At 47.9% G+C, this 18,027-nt stretch overlaps 1 protein-coding gene across 1 annotated transcript in view; it reads right to left on the bottom strand.

Annotated features, from left to right (window-relative positions):
• PFKFB3 (6-phosphofructo-2-kinase/fructose-2,6-biphosphatase 3) overlaps positions 1-8,027 on the bottom strand; it is a 76,741-nt gene extending 68,714 nt beyond the window's left edge. The window contains exon 1 of the mRNA XM_079107552.1: positions 7,882-8,027. Within this exon, the coding sequence (XP_078963678.1) occupies positions 7,882-7,897 (16 nt within the window). The 5' untranslated portion in view covers positions 7,898-8,027. The remainder of the gene's footprint in view (positions 1-7,881) is intronic.
• Between the last annotated feature and the right edge of the window lie 10,000 nt (positions 8,028-18,027).

Below are 18,027 nucleotides of genomic sequence, written 5' to 3'. Positions count from 1 at the left end.
ATGAAATGACTAGTTATGAGGTGTAACCTAATCAGTGGATTAATCCACTGATACGGATTAACTGGGCTGTAACTGTAGAGAGCCAGGGTGTGGCAGGAGGAAGTAGGTTACCAGGGGTGTGACTTTGGGGTTTATATTTTGTCCCTGGTGAACAGGACTCTGATTCCTCATTGCCATATCCTGAGCTGCTTCCCTCTGCCACATCCTTCTGCCATGATGTTCTGCCCAACCTTGAGCCTGGAACTATGAAGTCAGCAGATCATGGACTGAACCTGTAAAACTGAGAGCCAAAATAAACTTTTCCTCCTTAGTGTTGTTCTTGTGGGGTCTTTTGGTCACAGCCATGAAAAACTGACTAAAATAGATGCCCTTTTCATGTAAATTTCAGTCCTCAAGTCAAAGCCAAACAAGCACATGGAATCCAGAACAGGGTCATGGCCTCTTCTTTTGCTACTTGCCTGAGAACTTGACCTCTCACCTAGGATGCTAACAGATACCAGGCCAAGATGCCCAGGACAGACTTGGGAGGATAAAGGTACAAAGAGAATTCCTTTTGTCTCCTACAGCCATGTTAGCCATGAAGCTGGGAGGCTGGACACCTGGTGTCTATAACAAGCATCGAAACAACTAGGGCACTTCGATCTCAGAACCAGAACTGAAGGAAATCTTAGCTCACCTCCTTCTTTGACAGATGGGTAAACAGAGGCCAGTGACCTTGATGGCCTCCTTGAGATCGCCCAGCTGACACCTGATGCTGGTGAACCTGTCAAAACCTGGTTTCCTGGCTCCCAGGCCACTGTTTGCTCCCTGGTACCATGGCATCTTTGAACACATTCCTGACACTGCTCCAGTGCTTCAGCAGCCTCTCACTGCCTGTGCGGACCTGCCTGAGCAGCTTCCAGCACTGTCCCACAAGAGCAAATGATTAATGCACACTTACAAACCAGCTGATCTGCAAACATGACCACGGGCCTGTGGAATGAGTAAGTGGCTTCTACATGTGGTCACCCAGGAGCCCTTCCTTATGTTGGGCAGATGTTATTAAAAAAAGACCTAAGGCTCTTATATTTCCTTGGAACACAATTCCTGCAGAAAAGCAAGCAAGGGCACAGTGTTGGGAACAGGCATGACCTCACCCCATTGCCTGTGCCCTCCCTCCTTCTTCTTTTTTTTTTTTCCTAATACTAGGGAATTGAACCCAGGGATGCCCTACCAATGAGCTATACTCCCAGCCCTTTTTTATTTTTATTTTGAGACAGAGTCTCGCTAAGTTGCTGAGGTTGGCATTGAACTTGTGATCCTCCTGCCTCAGCTTCCTGAGTAGCTGGGATTACAAGTGTACACCACCTCAATGGTCCCCTGCCCTTCTTGAGTTGACTTCTGTGGCTTATCTCCCCTCGGTTCATTTTACCCGGTTTTGTGTACATACAGATACTGGGAAGGATGGGTAACACAGTGATGACCCTTCGAAACCCAAGGGGCATTAGCAACAGATACTGAGGGAACAGGAAAGCCACCAGTGTCTGTCTGCTGGGTACTAGATCCCAGATGAAGAGGCAGCCTTGCCCTGGGAATTTCCCAGTGGCCTGAGAAGGTACAAGAGAGACTCACAGTTCACTGCAGAGGTGAAAGGAATGTAATGTGAGCTTGGAAATTTCAGAGGTCTACAGTTCCTGAGGACTTCATGAGCAGTTCGTATTTTTAGCTCTCTGCAAGAAAACACCCTACCTGGAGGACCCCCCCCCCCAAGTCTGAATTAACTAGTGCACTGACCATGCTCATGCTGGGGGCACCAGGTGGTGATGTTTAGAACTTGATATTTCCTTTTATTGACTTTGTCTTTATTTTAAATTACATTTGGGTACATGACACTGTATTTAGGTCTTCTAAGGATCCTAACTTGACTCTGCAGCTACCCATTCCAAAAGAAAATGGAGTTTTTGATTGATTAACCAAGATTAACCAAGTATAAAGTTTACAAAGTACTCGCTACCACCTGGCCCATATAAGTATGAGGTATAGACCCCAACTCAAGTAGCTTACAAAACTGGATGCAGGAAGCATTTTGAGAACAAATGAGTGTTAAACTTTGGTTATGGGACAGGATATACCTGCATGAGCTGCCATGAGTTTAGAATAGGCAGAAAAGGTGTCAGAAAAGACACCTTTGTTTTCAGGAATGATCCAAAGTGTGCACATGTGTGTGTGCATGGATGTGTGTGTGGGTGTAATGCAGCATGAACTGTGGTAGGCACGTGGGAAGATGGGCTGGGTCTGAGGAGAAAGGTAACAGGTGAGCAAGCACACACAGTGGGGTCCTCGGTGGGGGTCCTTGGTGAATGCTGTTAGACACTGAGGAACTCAGCTGAACACTTCATGGAGTAATGAGGAAATGCTAGATGGGTATAGCTAAATAATTAAAGGCCGGAAAGACATTGTCAGCAGGGAGTTCAAGTGATAAGCAGGGGAAGGGAAACATAGAGACAGAAGGCCCCTCATCTGAAAAGGAGCTGGCTCAGCTGGGTTGGCAGGTGCCCTCCCAAAACTGATGTCATTCCTTGGTACCCTCTCCTGGAGAAGCATGTCAAAGTTGGTGTCAGAGAAAGTCTCTGAAATTGTCAGGGAGCCCAGTTCATGGTCAGCAGGTTCCTAGGCACCATGAGAGAAGAGAGAAGAGCGAGTACATACCCTACTAAGGAAAAGACTCCGGTGGAGGACCGTACCTGGCTCTGCAGGGGCCCAGGAAAGGGATGAGAGAATCAGCGAAGGGCCTGGCTCCCTCCGCGAGGATGTCTTTCTAGGATCTGCGCCAGTGGGGAAACCAAAGAGACAGTCCCAGTTTGGGGTCCAGAATGCTGGCATAGCTTCCACTGAGCTCCTGTAGAAAGCAGCTGGCCTACAGAAATTCCAAAAGTGCTACATCCCTGGAGGTGACCCTGTCACTTGTTGCCCTCATGTCCCCCTGTGGAACCTCTATGGCCAGAAGGTGACCAGTTAATGCATTGCGTAGCTGTGGCCTTGACATTCAGATGGCTCACTCTTCACAATACCCCAACCGGGGTTTATGAGTTCAGCACCTATGACAGCAGTGCCCTGGGAACCCGTTTGTCCTGCCAGCAGAAAAGGCAGAACACAGGGCTGTTTCCATCCACTTCATCTGCATGTGCCTCTCACAGATCCAGAAGAATGAGGCATCTGAATCTGTCTCTCTACTACTCCCTAATGTAAAACCTTGCTGATTGTTAATGGCAGACTTCTTGTACATGATTTCTGCCTGAGAGACACCACATATCGCATCATGTCATGTCATGTCACAGCACTGTGGTCCTTGTTGGAAAGGCAGAATAAGATCACTTGATTTGCTGAGGTGCCTCAGCAAGTTACTTAATGTCTCTCAGCGCCCATTGTCATTCAAATATAAGTAATAATACCAGGAACTTTTTTTTTATTGTAAACAAATGGGATACATGTTTTTCTCTGTTTGTACATGGAGTCAAGGCATACCATTTGTGTAATCATAAATTTGCATAGGGTAATATTGTTTAATTCATTCTGTTATTTTTTTTCCTCCCCCCCCATACCAGGAACTTTTGAGGGTTGCTGGGTGAATGGATAAATGGAGACACATAAAGTACTTTGTACAGTTCCCAGCACTCAGAAGGGACCTGCAAAGTTTAGTTTCTAATTGTCATTAGAACAATGTTAGAATGCTCGGCTGCTATTCCATGTTGTTCCTTCTGACCATGGGGAGAGGCAAGAAAACTTGGAAAATCATTGTCCAAAGACATTTTTATAGAACTCTAGACCTGAAAAGGACCTCAAAAATTTAGTCACGACCCCTATCTCCAGGCTGAGCCACACCTACACTACCAGAGAGATCCAGGTTTTAAGGGGCAACATTCTTGCTGAGGATGAAGCACCTCAGTCTCCCTCACAGCCTCCCAGATTAAATCATGACATTTATGACTTTCCTTCCAGGTCTAGCTGATGTGCTTCCTGCTCCTTTTTTGTTCTCTTGAATCTCTTTCATGTTTCATCTCAGGACATGAACTTCTCCCTATTCAGACCAATCAAATCAACTTCTAGACACCCACTTCTCCCAGCAGCTCAGCTAGGGAGGTGACCCTACCTCCCACTACAGTCGAGGTCACCCTGGAGACCAACCAGGAAGAGAACTGAGCACTGACTACGGTGCCTTATCATCCTTCCCTCTGCCTCTGCTGCTTGAGCCTTACCACAAGCAAGGGCCACCTGGCTCAATTCCAGCTGCCACCATTTATTCTGTCCCAAATATACAGTTTCTGCCTGACATGTACCACAGCATTTTGGTCCATGTTGGAAAAGTAGACTACCAGGTTTAAGTTCCTCTGGCTCAGTCAGAGCCTCTAGAACCACAGTCTGTGACAGTCCAGTGAGGTTGACCAGGGCCACATCCCTCTCAATCCAGAGTCCAGTCCCCTTAGTTGGAATATTTTTACTCAGAACTGCTATGTTCTGAATCCCTCTCCTTGGCACTTGCTGGGGAGCACAGGAGATGAACTCCAAGGTGAGGACCCCGTATCTGTATGTTCACCCCATGCTGGCACATAGTAAATGCTCAGTCTAGAGAGTGAATGAATGAGAAACGGGTTACAACAGTGCACGCCTGTAATCCCAGCAGCCTGGAGGGTTTATGCAGTAGTACTGCAAATTTAGAGCTAATATCAGCAGTTTAGCAAGGTCTTAAGCAATTTAGCAAGATCCTGTCTCAGAATAAAAAATATCTTTTAAATAGAGTTGGTTACGTAGCTGAGTGATAAAGAACCCCTGGGTTCAATCCCCAGTGAAGAAAGTAAGAAAAGAAAAGAAAAGAAGAAAGAGGTAGCATACACTCAACTTTGCTCTAATGAAATTCAGTAGATGTCATTGGGTTTTTCCGACAGGCAAGGCACAGGACATAAGATTTTTTTTTTCTTCTTTTATCCCTGGGACAAGGGATTGAAACACTGAGCTACATCCCCAGTTCTTTTAATTTTTTATTTTGAGACAGGGTCTTGCTAAGTTGCTCAGGCTGTCCTTGATCCTTCTGTCTCAGCATCCGGAGTCTCTAGGATTATAGGTATGGCCACCATGCCTGGCCAAGACCTAAGATCTCTGGTGATTATCTGTTGTCCCACCAGATCCACTCTCCACTATCCAGCACCATGTTCCAGCAGGCTAACCTGTACGAACAACTCACCAGACTCTGGCCCTCTGACTGTCAATGCCACGAGATCACAGGGGCAATTAAGACCTGGGTGCAATTCTCCCAGCTCCCACTCTCTGGCCTCTGAGCTGCCTGCATCCTCTGAGGAGGCTCCAGTCAGGCAGCTGTCGCCAATAACTGTTCTGCCCCAAGACATTTTAGACCTAGGGGCAGAATGCCCAGGGTTCTGCACTAACCCTTGTGGTCTCCCTGTATGTTCCCCCGTCCCCTATTACTAAACCCTCATTCAACTCTTCTCAGTGTTTTCTGCCAGGCCCCTGACAAAGCTGATCCTAAGTCTTAGGTTTGTCAAGACACAGAAATGCTGCATGGAAAAGGACTAGCAGCCATCCCTCTGGCTCCTGGCCCACTGAGGAAGCCTTCTCCATCTGGCTGCACTTGAATTTGGGAGAAGGGCAACAGAGTCTTTCCATTTCCTATTTATAAAATTACATGTTAAATAGTTAATACATTCAGATGGCTCAAAACTCAGAAAGTGCAGAAGGGGATGCACACAGATGCCTCCCCGCCTCTGCACAGCACAGAGACAGGGTGCTGTGCTCCCTCTCGCAATGGACTTTCCCCTCCAGGCAGCTTCAGAGGACGGAGCATCAGGATACCAAGAGAGCCACACCCTGGCTCCCTGCAATTCCCTCTTGCTGTCTACTGCTAAACAAGAGCTCACCGTTCAATCAATCAGGGAAGCGCTACCTACAACTCAAAGCCTGTCAGAGTTTGTACCTTGGCTCACACCAGAGTTTCTGGAAAATTCATCTAGCACTGATTCCAAGCAAGCACTGTTTCTCACACACATGGACCCTCAGGAAGTAGTGTCCATGGAAGGGAGGGTGATCCTTTCCTTACTGCGCAGCAATCCTTTTTAGTAAAGCAACAAACAGAAGCAAAGCTTAACTCAAGTGGGCAGTTTGCACATGTTCTGACCTGCGTAATAATACACTCCGATGTACTGTCATAAAGTGAAATCTTCATAAGGCAACCCCCTACGCCCTGTGACCGGTAAACATTTGTCGTCGGTAAACATTTGTCTTTGCCTTCTAGGAGTTTGCCAACCAGCAACCACAGCACAAAGCTAGCAAGAGAAGTGATGAACTCATTGACAAGTGACTTTTCACACTAGAGTTAATGAGGTGGGGCAGGGACTCTGAGAGCCTCAGGACAGCCAAGAGACCAGGTGGCTCCCTTACACACGGAACAATGGAGACACTGAGTTCAGCCACTGTGGGTCTAAGTGTCACCAGCTGACTGAGGATGGGACAGAACTCCACCCCTGCTCTTTGAACAGCACTTTGCCTTCTCACAACCTCCTAACTCCCTATCTCCAGGGAGTGTAAGTCAACCCTGTTCACTGCCAGGAGCTTACAATGGTACCTTAGTACCCTCTGCTTAAGGGACAAAGGCCAGTACAGCTTCCCAGCAACCGAAGTACTAACCTGACAATTGATCCAAATTATGAGAGAGACAAGGAAGCTGGGTGGAGGGTTCAGAGAGAGCCACATGACACAGTTTCAGAACCTTGGGAGGCCAGACTTCCACTCAATCCCCACCAGCAATGTACCCAGCAGAGTGGGGAGTCTTTGGTTCCTGAGTAACAAAGGGTCACCTGAGCCCAAGCTCCTCCCAACATAAACAGAAAACGCAGGAGTCAGACAGACCTGGTTTGAAAGTAAAATGAGTGCCCCTCTTCCAGCACTTCTGCTGCCCCAACATCTACCCGTGGGCTCTGCTCTGAAGGTGGCCCTGGGTTCCTGCCCAGCTCCAAGCTGTGACTGAAGGAGTCACTGGGCCTCCATTGCCCCGCCTGTAAAATGGGGCCAAATACATCGGCGACCTTCCCCAGGAGCCAACAGTTTCTGAGCTTTTCTGGCAGACTTTGCACCAGGTGCAGAGAAGGACACAGTGAGACCAGATGCAGGAGCCATAGCAGAAGACAGGGCCTGCAGAAACAGCGAGATGGGCACTGCCCGCGACTGCCAGGCTGACCTCACTCAGGCATTGGTTTGCTTCTCTGTGCCCTATCGCCCAGTCCTTACACAGCTGCCCTTCTTCGTGTGCTCATTTTTGCCAAGGAAGAAATTAAGCGTAGGTGGTAAAAATGACTTCCCCGGGGTCCGCAGGCGAGAAAGGGCAGAGGCGGGACTGGTACAGATCTGCCTTGCACGGGAGAGTCACTTCCCCTCCGCGGCCGGGCGCTAAGCCGCCCTACGCGGCACAGCTCCAGCCACCAGAGTCGACAGCCCGCTGCGGGAACCCTAAAATTCCCGTCCTCTGTTCGGTCTGCATCTCGGGACTCTTACGCAGCGGGATTCCGTGATTCGCTGAAAAGTGCCGCGACTCGCGCCCGGCGCTTTCTGCCGCCGGCTCCGGCACGTGGTGTCGCCGCGGAGTCGCCGGAGGGGACAGTGCGGGGGTGAAAGGGACAATGCATGGCTGGAGAGGCAGTGCAGGGTCGTGGGGACAACGTGGGACCCGAGGGTACAGGGCAGCGCGAGTCTCAGCATCAGCCCCGACACCGCTGTCGTTCCTGGGCGCGAGGCTTCCGCACCTGGCGGGGACCCGAGCCCGCCTTTGCCCGCAGGGGCCGCGCAGGTCTCCAGAGCGCGCGAGCAGAGCGCGGGGCGTTCCAGGGGGACCCCTACCTTTCCTGAAGGGCATCGCGCAGGGAGCGCTCCCCGCGGGGCTGGCCCGCGACGCACAGGCAAGCCGACGTCCAAGCGGCAACCCCGCGGTTCGGGGCGCCTGCGGGTGATGGGGCAGACGAGGGAGGGGAAAGGGACATATTTGGTCAAAGCCTGGCGCGTCACCGCGCGGAGGAGGCCCCGCGGCGAAGCAGGAAGCGCGGGAGGCGTCGTCACCCGTGCGCTCCCGGCGCCTGCGGGCTGCGCGGTGAGGCCGGGGGTGCCGCGCCGGGTCCCGCCCTGTCCCAACACCGCCCCTGAGGCGGAATTGGCTGGGGCGCTGGGGCTGCCGCCTGCCTTTGCCGATGCGGTGGAACGGAAGGCACACGCCCGCGCAGGAAGCAAACAGGCATCCATCAACTCCTTGGGGCTGTCACCCTGGAAAGGGACTTGGGAGAATTCTGTCCCATTGTTACCCTTCTGCCGTTTGGGCACATGAGACGGGCACAGGGCATGAGCTCAAATGGCTGGTTAATTCGTATTCAAATTAGAGGGCTGGAGGGGGCCGCCAGGAAAAGACGTGGGCATCTAACCCGGAGCCTTCCCGCCTCTGTTCAGCACAGCCCTGCGCTCCGTAGCCCACCCAGCACTTGCCACCCGACGATCTTCATGTCTGCTTGTGCACAGGCCCGTGAAGGCGAATCTTTGTTTTCTCTTTTGTCACTGCTCTTTCACCAGAGCCTGAAACAATCTCACAGGGGCTCAATAAAAGCTCAAGAGAAGTTACCCGTGTCACTTGGGGTTCTTGCGGAGTGGAGGCCAGGGTCGCTCGCCCTACTACTTATTTTGCTTTGTAAAGACCAGCATCTGAGGAGACGTTTAATTGTTTGGGGAACCCAAATGTCTCAAAGACAGACCGTCTTTTGGGTCAGTTAAGAGGAAATTCTGAGCCAGGTATGAGTGGAGACCAGCCTAGGCGACATGGTAAAAAAAAAAAAAAAAATCCTGTGAGGAGTGCTGTTATAGTTTGCACTTTGGAGAAGTGATGCTAGTTACAATGTCCTCATCTAATACTTAAAACGCCCATGCAGATAGAAATTGGCCCACTCTCCATGTGGTGAAAAAAAGAACCATCCTGGTGAGCTGAGCTGGAAAGTTACAGCCAGTAGGCATGGCAGGGTTCTGGGGTTTTTTGTTTGTTTGTTTTGTTTTTGTTTTTTATTGGTTTCTTAGCCTTCGATGTTTTCTGGGTAATTGTTGAACTGACTCTCCTGCCTTTCACTGAAGATTGAACCCAGGTGTGCTCTACCACTGGTACTTTCCTCCTCCTCCTTGCTCTCCCTCCCCCTCCCCTCCCCTTCCCCCACCTCCTCCTCCTCCTCCTTTTTTCCCCAATGCTAGGGATTGAACCCAGGGCCTCAGGCATGATGGGCAAGTACTGAGCTACATCCTCATCCCTCCCAGCCCTTTTAGAAAGGCTCTTGCCAAATTGCCTAGGATAGCCTTGAACTCATGATCCTCCTGCCTCAGCTTCCAGAGTCGCTGAGATTACAGGTGTACACCACCTTGCCCAGCTCTCCCTACGTTTTGAAGAGAGATAATGCCAGCAAGAAGGAAGGAATATGGCTTCCGACCCTGTCTTGTTACTTAACCTGGGAACACAGCTGCCGGGCCGTGTGAACACACTTTGCCTCGTGGGCCTGGCTGCACAGCTGGGTCATGTGCTCTGACTGCCTTCACTGGGAATGTGGGTGTCAGAGGAGCACAAGTGGGGCTTCCCAGGGCCTGACCAGATTCAGTGCTACGGGTGATGGTCAGCTCCCTCTGCCCTTTTCCCTGCCTGAATTATAATGTCAAGTGAATGTGGACTTAGTTCCAGGGACTTGGAGGTCACAGAAGGCAAATTTTATCTAAGGCCACCAGGTCCAGATAAAGAGAGGGTCAGAATGCACATATCAGATGTGCTGCAGTGGCTGTCACAGTACAGCCAGAATCTGCCCTCTGATGTGGGTGGGTCTCACTCCTTCCAGTTGGCACCTTTGCCCCAGTGGACTCACTTGTTCCCAGAGAAATGTGGCTGGTGTGGTACGGGAAGAAATATATACGGTGCTCCGTCTTTGATCCCAGTTCCCAACCCAATACTTCTGAAGCCCTTGGGATTTCTGGAGTGACAAGTGGCCCTTGTATGACCGTGTGAGAACTGGGAACTGTGGCTTCAGGATGGGAGCTGCTGACCAGGAAGACTAAGGTCTGATGAAAGGGTTGGAACTCTCAGTTCAAGCCCCTGACCTCGGGGGAGGGAAGAGGGACTGGAAATAGATTTAATCACCATCGGTGAATGGCTTGATCCATCATGCCTTTGCAGCGAAGCCTCCATACAAACCCTAAAGAGGGAACTCCGAGAACTTCATGGTTGGAACACTTGGAGGGCATCGACACTCCTGCCCCACCTCACTTACCTTGCCCTCTGCATCTCTTCCTGGTGGCTGCTCCCCAGCTGGGTCCTTTATAAACCGAAGTCATAGTAAAGTGATTTCGTGTGTTTTGTGAGCTGTTCTAGCAAAACTGAACTTGAAATGAAAGGTGGGAGGCTAGTGGGTGTGGGAACCCCCGACTGTAGCCAAGCTGGGTACCCAGTACTTCCTTGGGTCTTGTGGGACTGAACTCTTGAACTCGTGGCATCTTACTCCAGGCACGGTCAGAACTGGATTGAACTATAGGATGTCTACCTGGGCTCCAGAACTGGTTATTGGTAAGTGAAAAAAAAAATTAAAAAATAAAAAAACCCTACACATTTGATTTCAGAAAACTTGTGAGTAAAATCAGGTCAGACTGTCATGTTCTGATCTCTCTACTTTGAATCTGTTTAATCCCATGTGAAAAAGAACAACGTAACCAGTTGCTGCCTTCTTTCCCTTCCATGTTCAGATAATAGCACACGGATTTTTCCTGGAAGGAGCAGCTTCAGCAGATTCACCCTGTGATGGGAGGCAGTTGGAGGACTGGGTCTGCTGGGCTGGCCAGGACTGAAGACCCATCTCCTCACAGCCAGTCCTGGAGAGAGGGGGACAGGGGTGGTGGGGGAGTCCCTCCAATTTGCAGACCAAGAGAAAAGATGTGAAGCTATTTTAAATGGAGAATCTCTCCCCAAGTTGGGCATAGTTGTGCACACCTGTTAAGCCATCAACTCAGGAGACTGAGGCAGGAGGACTGCAAGTTCTGACCACCCTTAGCATTTGGGTGGGGAGGGGGGCTAAGCAATTTAGTGAGACTCTGTCTCAAAATAAAAAATGAAAAGGGTGGGGGATGTAGCTCAGTGGTAAAGCACCCCGGGTTCAATCCCCAGTACCAGGAAAGAAAAAAAAAAAAAAGAGAAAGTGAGAATATATCCTGAGGCTTCTTCAACAATACACTGAGTCACAGAACCACGTTATTTCACCATTACTCACCAAACGTTCAAATGTGCCCACTGACATTTCTTTTCTGTCTAATGGATATTGATTTGAACACTGCTTTGCTCCTAAGGCTCTCTTAGCACATCAAAGTGGTGTTTTTAAAATCCAACATACTTGCTAAGAATTGTGGATAAACTACAAGGACGTTGATCAGGCTCAAATATCCCCAACCTCTTCCTCCTTCTGTCATCATTTTACAAATGGTCGCATTAACTAGTGATTTGGTAACGAGGCTCTCAAAACCGAGTAGGTCTGAGAACCACCCAAAGGGCTGTTTAAGCAGATCCGCAGGCCACACCCTGGTTTCCCATTAAGTGTAGAGTGATCTGCATTTCTAGCCTTCTAGCAAGGTTCCCAGGTTCCCAGAAGCAGTAGTTCTGTTACTTTGGGGCCACACTTTGAGAATTAAAGAGGAAACCCATGGGGTTCAAGATCCCCTATGCAGGGCACCCCTCCTTTTGGCAGACCTACCCATGGAACCACAGATCACAAGAACAATCTATTCCCCTGACTCATCTATCTTTCCCATGCTGGCTGTTAGCAGGGTCTGCTGCTATGGAGACTCTCTTTCCTTGCCATGTGGCACCACCCATCTTTAAGTGGCAAGGGGCAGTTGAGTCCTTCCTGTACTTTGAACTCTGACCTCAGTTTCTAGCTTCTGCTGGGTAAAACTCTGCCTTAAAGAACTCAGGCGCCTACACTATCTCCCTATCTTAAGGTCAACTGGTTGGCATCCAGTTACATCTGCAAATCCCTGCAGGGCTGGACCTAGTTGGCACTGGACTGAATGATCAGGTGGAGGTTTATGCACAAGGCCTGGAAATCTGGGAAATTTATTAGAATTCTGCCCACTAGAGAGAATTTTGGTGGGGGAGGGGGTACGGGGGATTGGACTCAAGCAGCGCTTTACCACTGAGCTACATCTCCAGCACTTTTTATTTTTTATTTTGAGACAGGGCCTCACTAAGTTGCTGAGGCTGGCTTCGAATTTGTGATCCTCTTGCCTCAGTCTCCTGAGCCACTGGGATTACAGGTGTACCCATCACACCCAGCTACAATAATTTATTATACCAAATAAATAGCTATTCATTGGTAGCACAGGATTACACTGGGAGTGAATGAGCCCTATGCAGTGAGGGTATGGGCTCCCCCATTCCCCCACGAGAACCTGACCTGCCTCTATGAAAGATGCCTCATAGAGAACCTTTTTCTCCCAAATAATCTTCCTATTTAAACTCAGCTCCTATGTACAGCCCTGGCTCTAGTGAAATACAATTAATTATCCTTTCTCCTGCCCTCAGCTGAAATTTCCAGACTCAGGATGCAGTTCAAATCTGTGATTAATGTTCCTGATGGGAGGAGAGTTCGCTGTGCCTATCTTTCAGCTGTCCTTGCAACTTCAGCAGCCACAGCCAAGGCAGCTGGGAATGCATGCCCTTCTGAGGGGAGGAGTAACTCCTGGGAGGCTCCAAAGTGAGTGAAGGCTCTAGCAAGCTGTTCCACGGTAAACGTGGGGCTTTGAAGTCACTGAGCCAAAGGATGGGGTTGTACTGAGGCTGGAGCCATTGAAAACACCAGAGCCCTCAGGGACTCTCAGCTGTAACCAGTCTGCTCTTAGAAGGCCTGCCCTGGTGTCAACTATGTAAACCAGGCTTTTTTGCTCTTTTCTTTCTTACCTTCTTTCTTCCTTCCTTCCTTTTTTTTTTTTTTCTTGGTGCTGGGGATTGAACTCAGGGACACTCTACCACTGAGCTATATCCCCGGACCTTTTTATTTTGTATTTTGAGATAGCACCCGGCTAAGTTGCTGAGGCTGGCCTTGAGCTTGTGATCCTCCTGCTTCAGCCTTTGGAGGTGCTGGGGTTACAGGTATGTACCACCACCTATTATCTAATTTTAAATCAGGTTTTCCCTTTCTTTTTCTTTTTTATTCTTTCCTCTTCTTCCCTGACCCCACTCTCGAGAGTTCCTTATTTATTTTGGATATCAACTCCTTGTCAGATGTATAGTTTGCAGATATTTTCTTCCATTCTGTAGATTGTTTCTTCTTTTTTTTGGTATCAGGGATTGAATGCAGTGGCACTTAGCCACTGAGTCATATTCTAAGATGTTATTTATGTTTTTTTTTTTTTTAATTTTGAGATAGGGTCTTGCTAAGGTGCTTAGGTTCTCTCTAAATTGCCGAGGCTGACTTTGAACTTTCCATCCTCCTGCCTCAGCCTCCTGAGCTGCTGGGATTACAGGCATGTACCACTTCCCTTGGCTCTTATTTCTTTTGCTGTTTTCTTTTTCTTTTAATGTTATAAAAAACTTTCATGTTTGTCTTTTTTTTTTTTTTTTTTTTCTTTTGATTCAGGCAGAGGCAAGCATTCACCCCATTTCACAGTGAAGCTGGTCTCAGCTGGGGGAGTGACTTGCCCTGGTTGCTTAGCCAGAGAAGGACAGCACAGAGTCCTTGACCTAGGCCTTCCTCCTAATAATCCTGTTCTTTCCTTTAGCCCTGTCCTAAGGTCACCACATCACAGTCCTCAGGGGTTAACTTAGCTGGGAACCCAGGGCCTTCAGCCTTCACGAGTTGAGTTTTGATTCTCTATTTACAGCTGAGAAAGCCTGGCTGGCTTTCCCCCAGGAATCAGAATCAGTGTCTCTGGGGCTAAGTGATTGCTTTCCACTGCATTACTTCCAAGAACAGGATGCTGTCTTCTGAGGACCATCAGTGATATCAAATTAACCATATAATCATGTTGTGTTAGCTTTTCATCACCGAGACCAAAACACCCAACATGAACAACTTAGAGGAGGGAAAGTTTATTTTGGCTCACAGTTCAGAGTTTAGTCCATGGTTAACCTAGTTCATTCCTCTGGGCCCAAGGTGAATTAGAACACCGTTGGGGAAGGGTGTGACGGAGGAAAGCTGTCAGGACAAGGCAACCAAGAAGCAGAGAGAGAAGAGGAGATAAGGGGCCACAGGGAAGAGGCACCCTTCCAGAGTACACCCCAATGGCCCACCTCCTCCAGCTACATCCCAACTGTAGGTAACTGCCTGCAGTTACCACCCATTCAGTCCATTCAAACTAGTAGGACGGACTGATCAGGTGATAGCTCTCAAAATCCAATAATTTCACCTCTGAATATACCTGCACTAACAGGAGATTTTGGGGGACACCTTATATCCACCATAGCACACTCCCAGAGGAAAATGGTGATTGTTATAGTGTTTCATTTTACCTGTAATTAGGACACTTTGAAAGCCAAACTAACAAAGGACAAGAGCCAGGACAATGGGTGAAAGGGGAGGGGATGTGCACAAATCCAACAGAGGCCCTGTTGTGCTCCCGGGGCTTCTGCTCTCTTCCTTCCTCTACCTGTTTCCCCATAAGATGCAGAGTATTTGTCATTGGTCAATGTAAGAAGCAAATGACTCTTAAAAACTGTAAAAAAAAAAAAAAAAAAAAATCAAATTCTATGTTTCTATTTTAATTAAGGCTTGCTTTTATATCTGCTTGGAATTATTTTCATTTTTGATCAATATTCATTTTATTCAAATTCAGAATTTGATTTTTTTTTTTTTTTTTTCAGTGCTTGAGATCAGACCCAGGGCCTTGTGCATGCTAGACAAACTCTCTACTCCTGAGATATATCTTCAGCTTCCGATTTCTTTTTTCTTTTTCTTTCTTTCTTTTTTTTTAAGTCCATAGGTTTAAGTTAAAATTCTGTGATTGTATTTATAAATTTTTTATAAAAGAAAAATTTTCATAGTCACTGTTAAGGGAAACATTGATGACTGAAATTTAGTTATCAGAAATTTAGTTATTTGAACTACTTAAAGATTTTAAGCTGCATTTGTGAAATTAATATTTTAGACTTTTTAAGTACTTCAGTTTGCTCAAACTGTAGTTAACCAACTAAATATTATAACTTTTAACTTCTCTTGTTACCATACTGCTCATAATCTTAACAAAATTATATTGAATGTTCTAGTTTAAATCACAAATCAATATCAATTACTCAATTATACATTTTAAATTGGAATCACAATTTAAATGTAGCATACTCAAATATGATATATTCTCTTAAAACTTCAAGTTCTTGAAATGCAAAATACAGGACTGGGCATGTAGCTCAGTGGTAAAGCATTTGCCAAACATGTTCAAGGTTCTGGGTTCAATCTCCAGTGCCACAAAAAAGCCAAACACACATATGTGATCACAAATACACATACACACACAAAAGCCAAATACACATATATGATCTAAATTTAACCCTAAAATATCAACAGTGAGTTTACGTCACATGTCTCTGCTTAGATAGACACTTCTCTAATGTCAAAAGAAACCCAATAAAGAAAAAAATGTCATTACCAACAAGTGGGAGATCTTGTCCCAAGGAAAAGAGGTTACCCAGAAAAGAGGTTACCGCAATGGGCGGAGCACAGCTCTGGGGAGGATGCTGGAAGACACCATCTGCACTGTGCGAGCATCCAGGGGTCTGAGAACCCAGAAGATTATCAGAACCTTCTGATAAAAAGGTTAGTGTTGGAGCCACTGTCACCCACTGAGAAAGCCTCAGCCACTCAGGCTTCCAGACCTACTGGCCTTTATTCGGGCCAGGATGCGGAGAGGGGGGTCCCCACCTGGCGGGTGCCTGCTGCTGTCGTCACTGCATCCTGACCATGCCCTAGTTCAGGCACCATCAACTGAGTGTGGAAAAGTGGACAGCAACCCTCTCTGCCACCTTTGCCCCAAAGCTATTTGTTAGGGCAGATGGAAGAGAGCCAAATTGCCCCTCTCCTCAGAATAACTAAGGAGCTTTGTTAATTCTGGTATGCGAATAAGTCATTGCCAAAATCCAGCTAATGAGGTAGGTCAGTCTAGCAGAGTTCTCCTCCTGCTTAATCCGGAATTAGTAAAGGACCCTTCAATGTGACTACTGACCAGACAATGAATTGAGAAGGGAAGTGAGAGAGTCAGGCCCAAACCAGGCCAAAGATGGGAAGGAGATGAGGGATGGTAAGGCCCCTGTGCATCTTTGTGATCTTTTTAACTTTACATCATATGCCTTACTCTCTGTTCCAGAGAAAGGAAAACATCCTCTCTCCCCCAAACAGTAGGTCTAATACAGGCGAACAAAAGGTATAGAAAAAATCCCAGCGATTGGGGAGCTGAGGCAGGAGGACGGTTTAAGTTCAAGGGCAGAGACTTGTTGAAAGAGAAAGGAAGGAAGGAAGGCAGGGAGGGAGGACGGAGGGGCGGGGGGAGAGAGAGACAGAAGGAAGGGAGGTAGGGAAGGAGGAAGAAAGAGCAAAGGAAAAAGAAAAAAAAATTAAAAGGGCTGGGATGTAGCCCAGTGGTAGCGCGCCCCCAGGTGCAATTCCCAGCACCCCCCCGGCCAAAAAAGAAAGAAAGAAAGGGAAAAAAAGGTAATTAAAACAGAGGCCGCGGCACACTCTGTGGGTCCCAGGGCTTGCGAGTGGCGCTCCGCGCTCCCCGCCCCGCGCAGGTCGCGCCGCTCCCAGCACCAGCCCGTCGTCCGGTCTCACAGTCATCTCAAGGGCCCGGCACTTACCGCAATGGGCGGAGCACAGCTCCGGGGAGAATGCTGGAAGACACCGTCTGCACTGTGCGAGCATTGAGGGGTCCCGAGATGGACGGTGGAGAAGGGTCGGGTGGACAAAGCCAGAGATGGGAAGGAGTGACTTGCAGATAAGGTGAGGAGAACAAACCTTGTTTTAAAGGCACCAGAAATGGAATGCTTAAAGAGGACTAGGGAGAATTTCTGAAAGTGAGATCTGTAGAAATACATAAGGATTCTGGGAAACAGGATCAGCATTGGACAAACCATAGCTGGGCAAGGCTTGGGGTGCTATCCTCCTGACCACAGCTGCAGGGTCCCCCTCTGTCTCTGTAGACACCTCACCCAAATCCTGTGCAGCTCTGCAGGCAGGAGTTCAGGCATCAGACTGAGGGAATTATTTTGAGGTGGGGAGGCCTCCCCAGTTCATCCCAAGTCTTGCCTCCAGGGAAAGCAGCTTATTATGTGAAACCAGTATTGGCTCAGAAAGCCTCACTAACTTCACCTAATGGTCTTTGCCATTAGGGTTGAATCTTGCATTTTGAGTGTGTATCCATTAGAAATACTTTCAGCACCATGTAAATAAAATTCTGACTTACAGAGGCTTAAACAAATTGGGATGTGTTTTGTCACAGAACAAGAAAGTCTGGAGGTAGCAACAGTTAATACGGCTTGAGACTCAATAATGTCAAGGCTTTCATCTCTGTAATTCACTTGACCTTTTCCTCAAGGTTACAACCTGGTTGCTAAGTGACAGACACCACATCTGTATTTGGAATATGCATAGCAGCAGTATGTCTCTTTTGTCTGGAAAGACAAGTACTCTCAGAACCCCTCTCCCCCAGATTTCTGCTTATGTCTTATTGATTAGCTGCAAAGGCTAAGAAAGAAAATATTTGTTTCTAAAAAGTAAAATACAGAAAAGTGTGGGAATGAGAAATTGGACTGGAGTTTTCACAAGCCTGTCCAAGTCTACCTCTTTATATAGAACACCCCACCTAAGCGTTTACAAGACCAGCCCCAAATCTGAGCAAGTTATTCCATTTAACTGACTGAGTCCTGTATATATGGATGCTGTGTAGTCTTAAGGCTAGATTTAGATCCTGCGATCCAACCAACTGCACCTAAAAGACAAGCAGTCT

The sequence above is a fragment of the Sciurus vulgaris genome, assembly GCF_902686455.1.
Source record: "Sciurus vulgaris genome assembly, chromosome: 12".
NCBI classification, from domain to species: Eukaryota; Metazoa; Chordata; class Mammalia; order Rodentia; family Sciuridae; genus Sciurus; species Sciurus vulgaris.
This window is presented reverse-complemented; position numbering and strand designations above follow the sequence as displayed.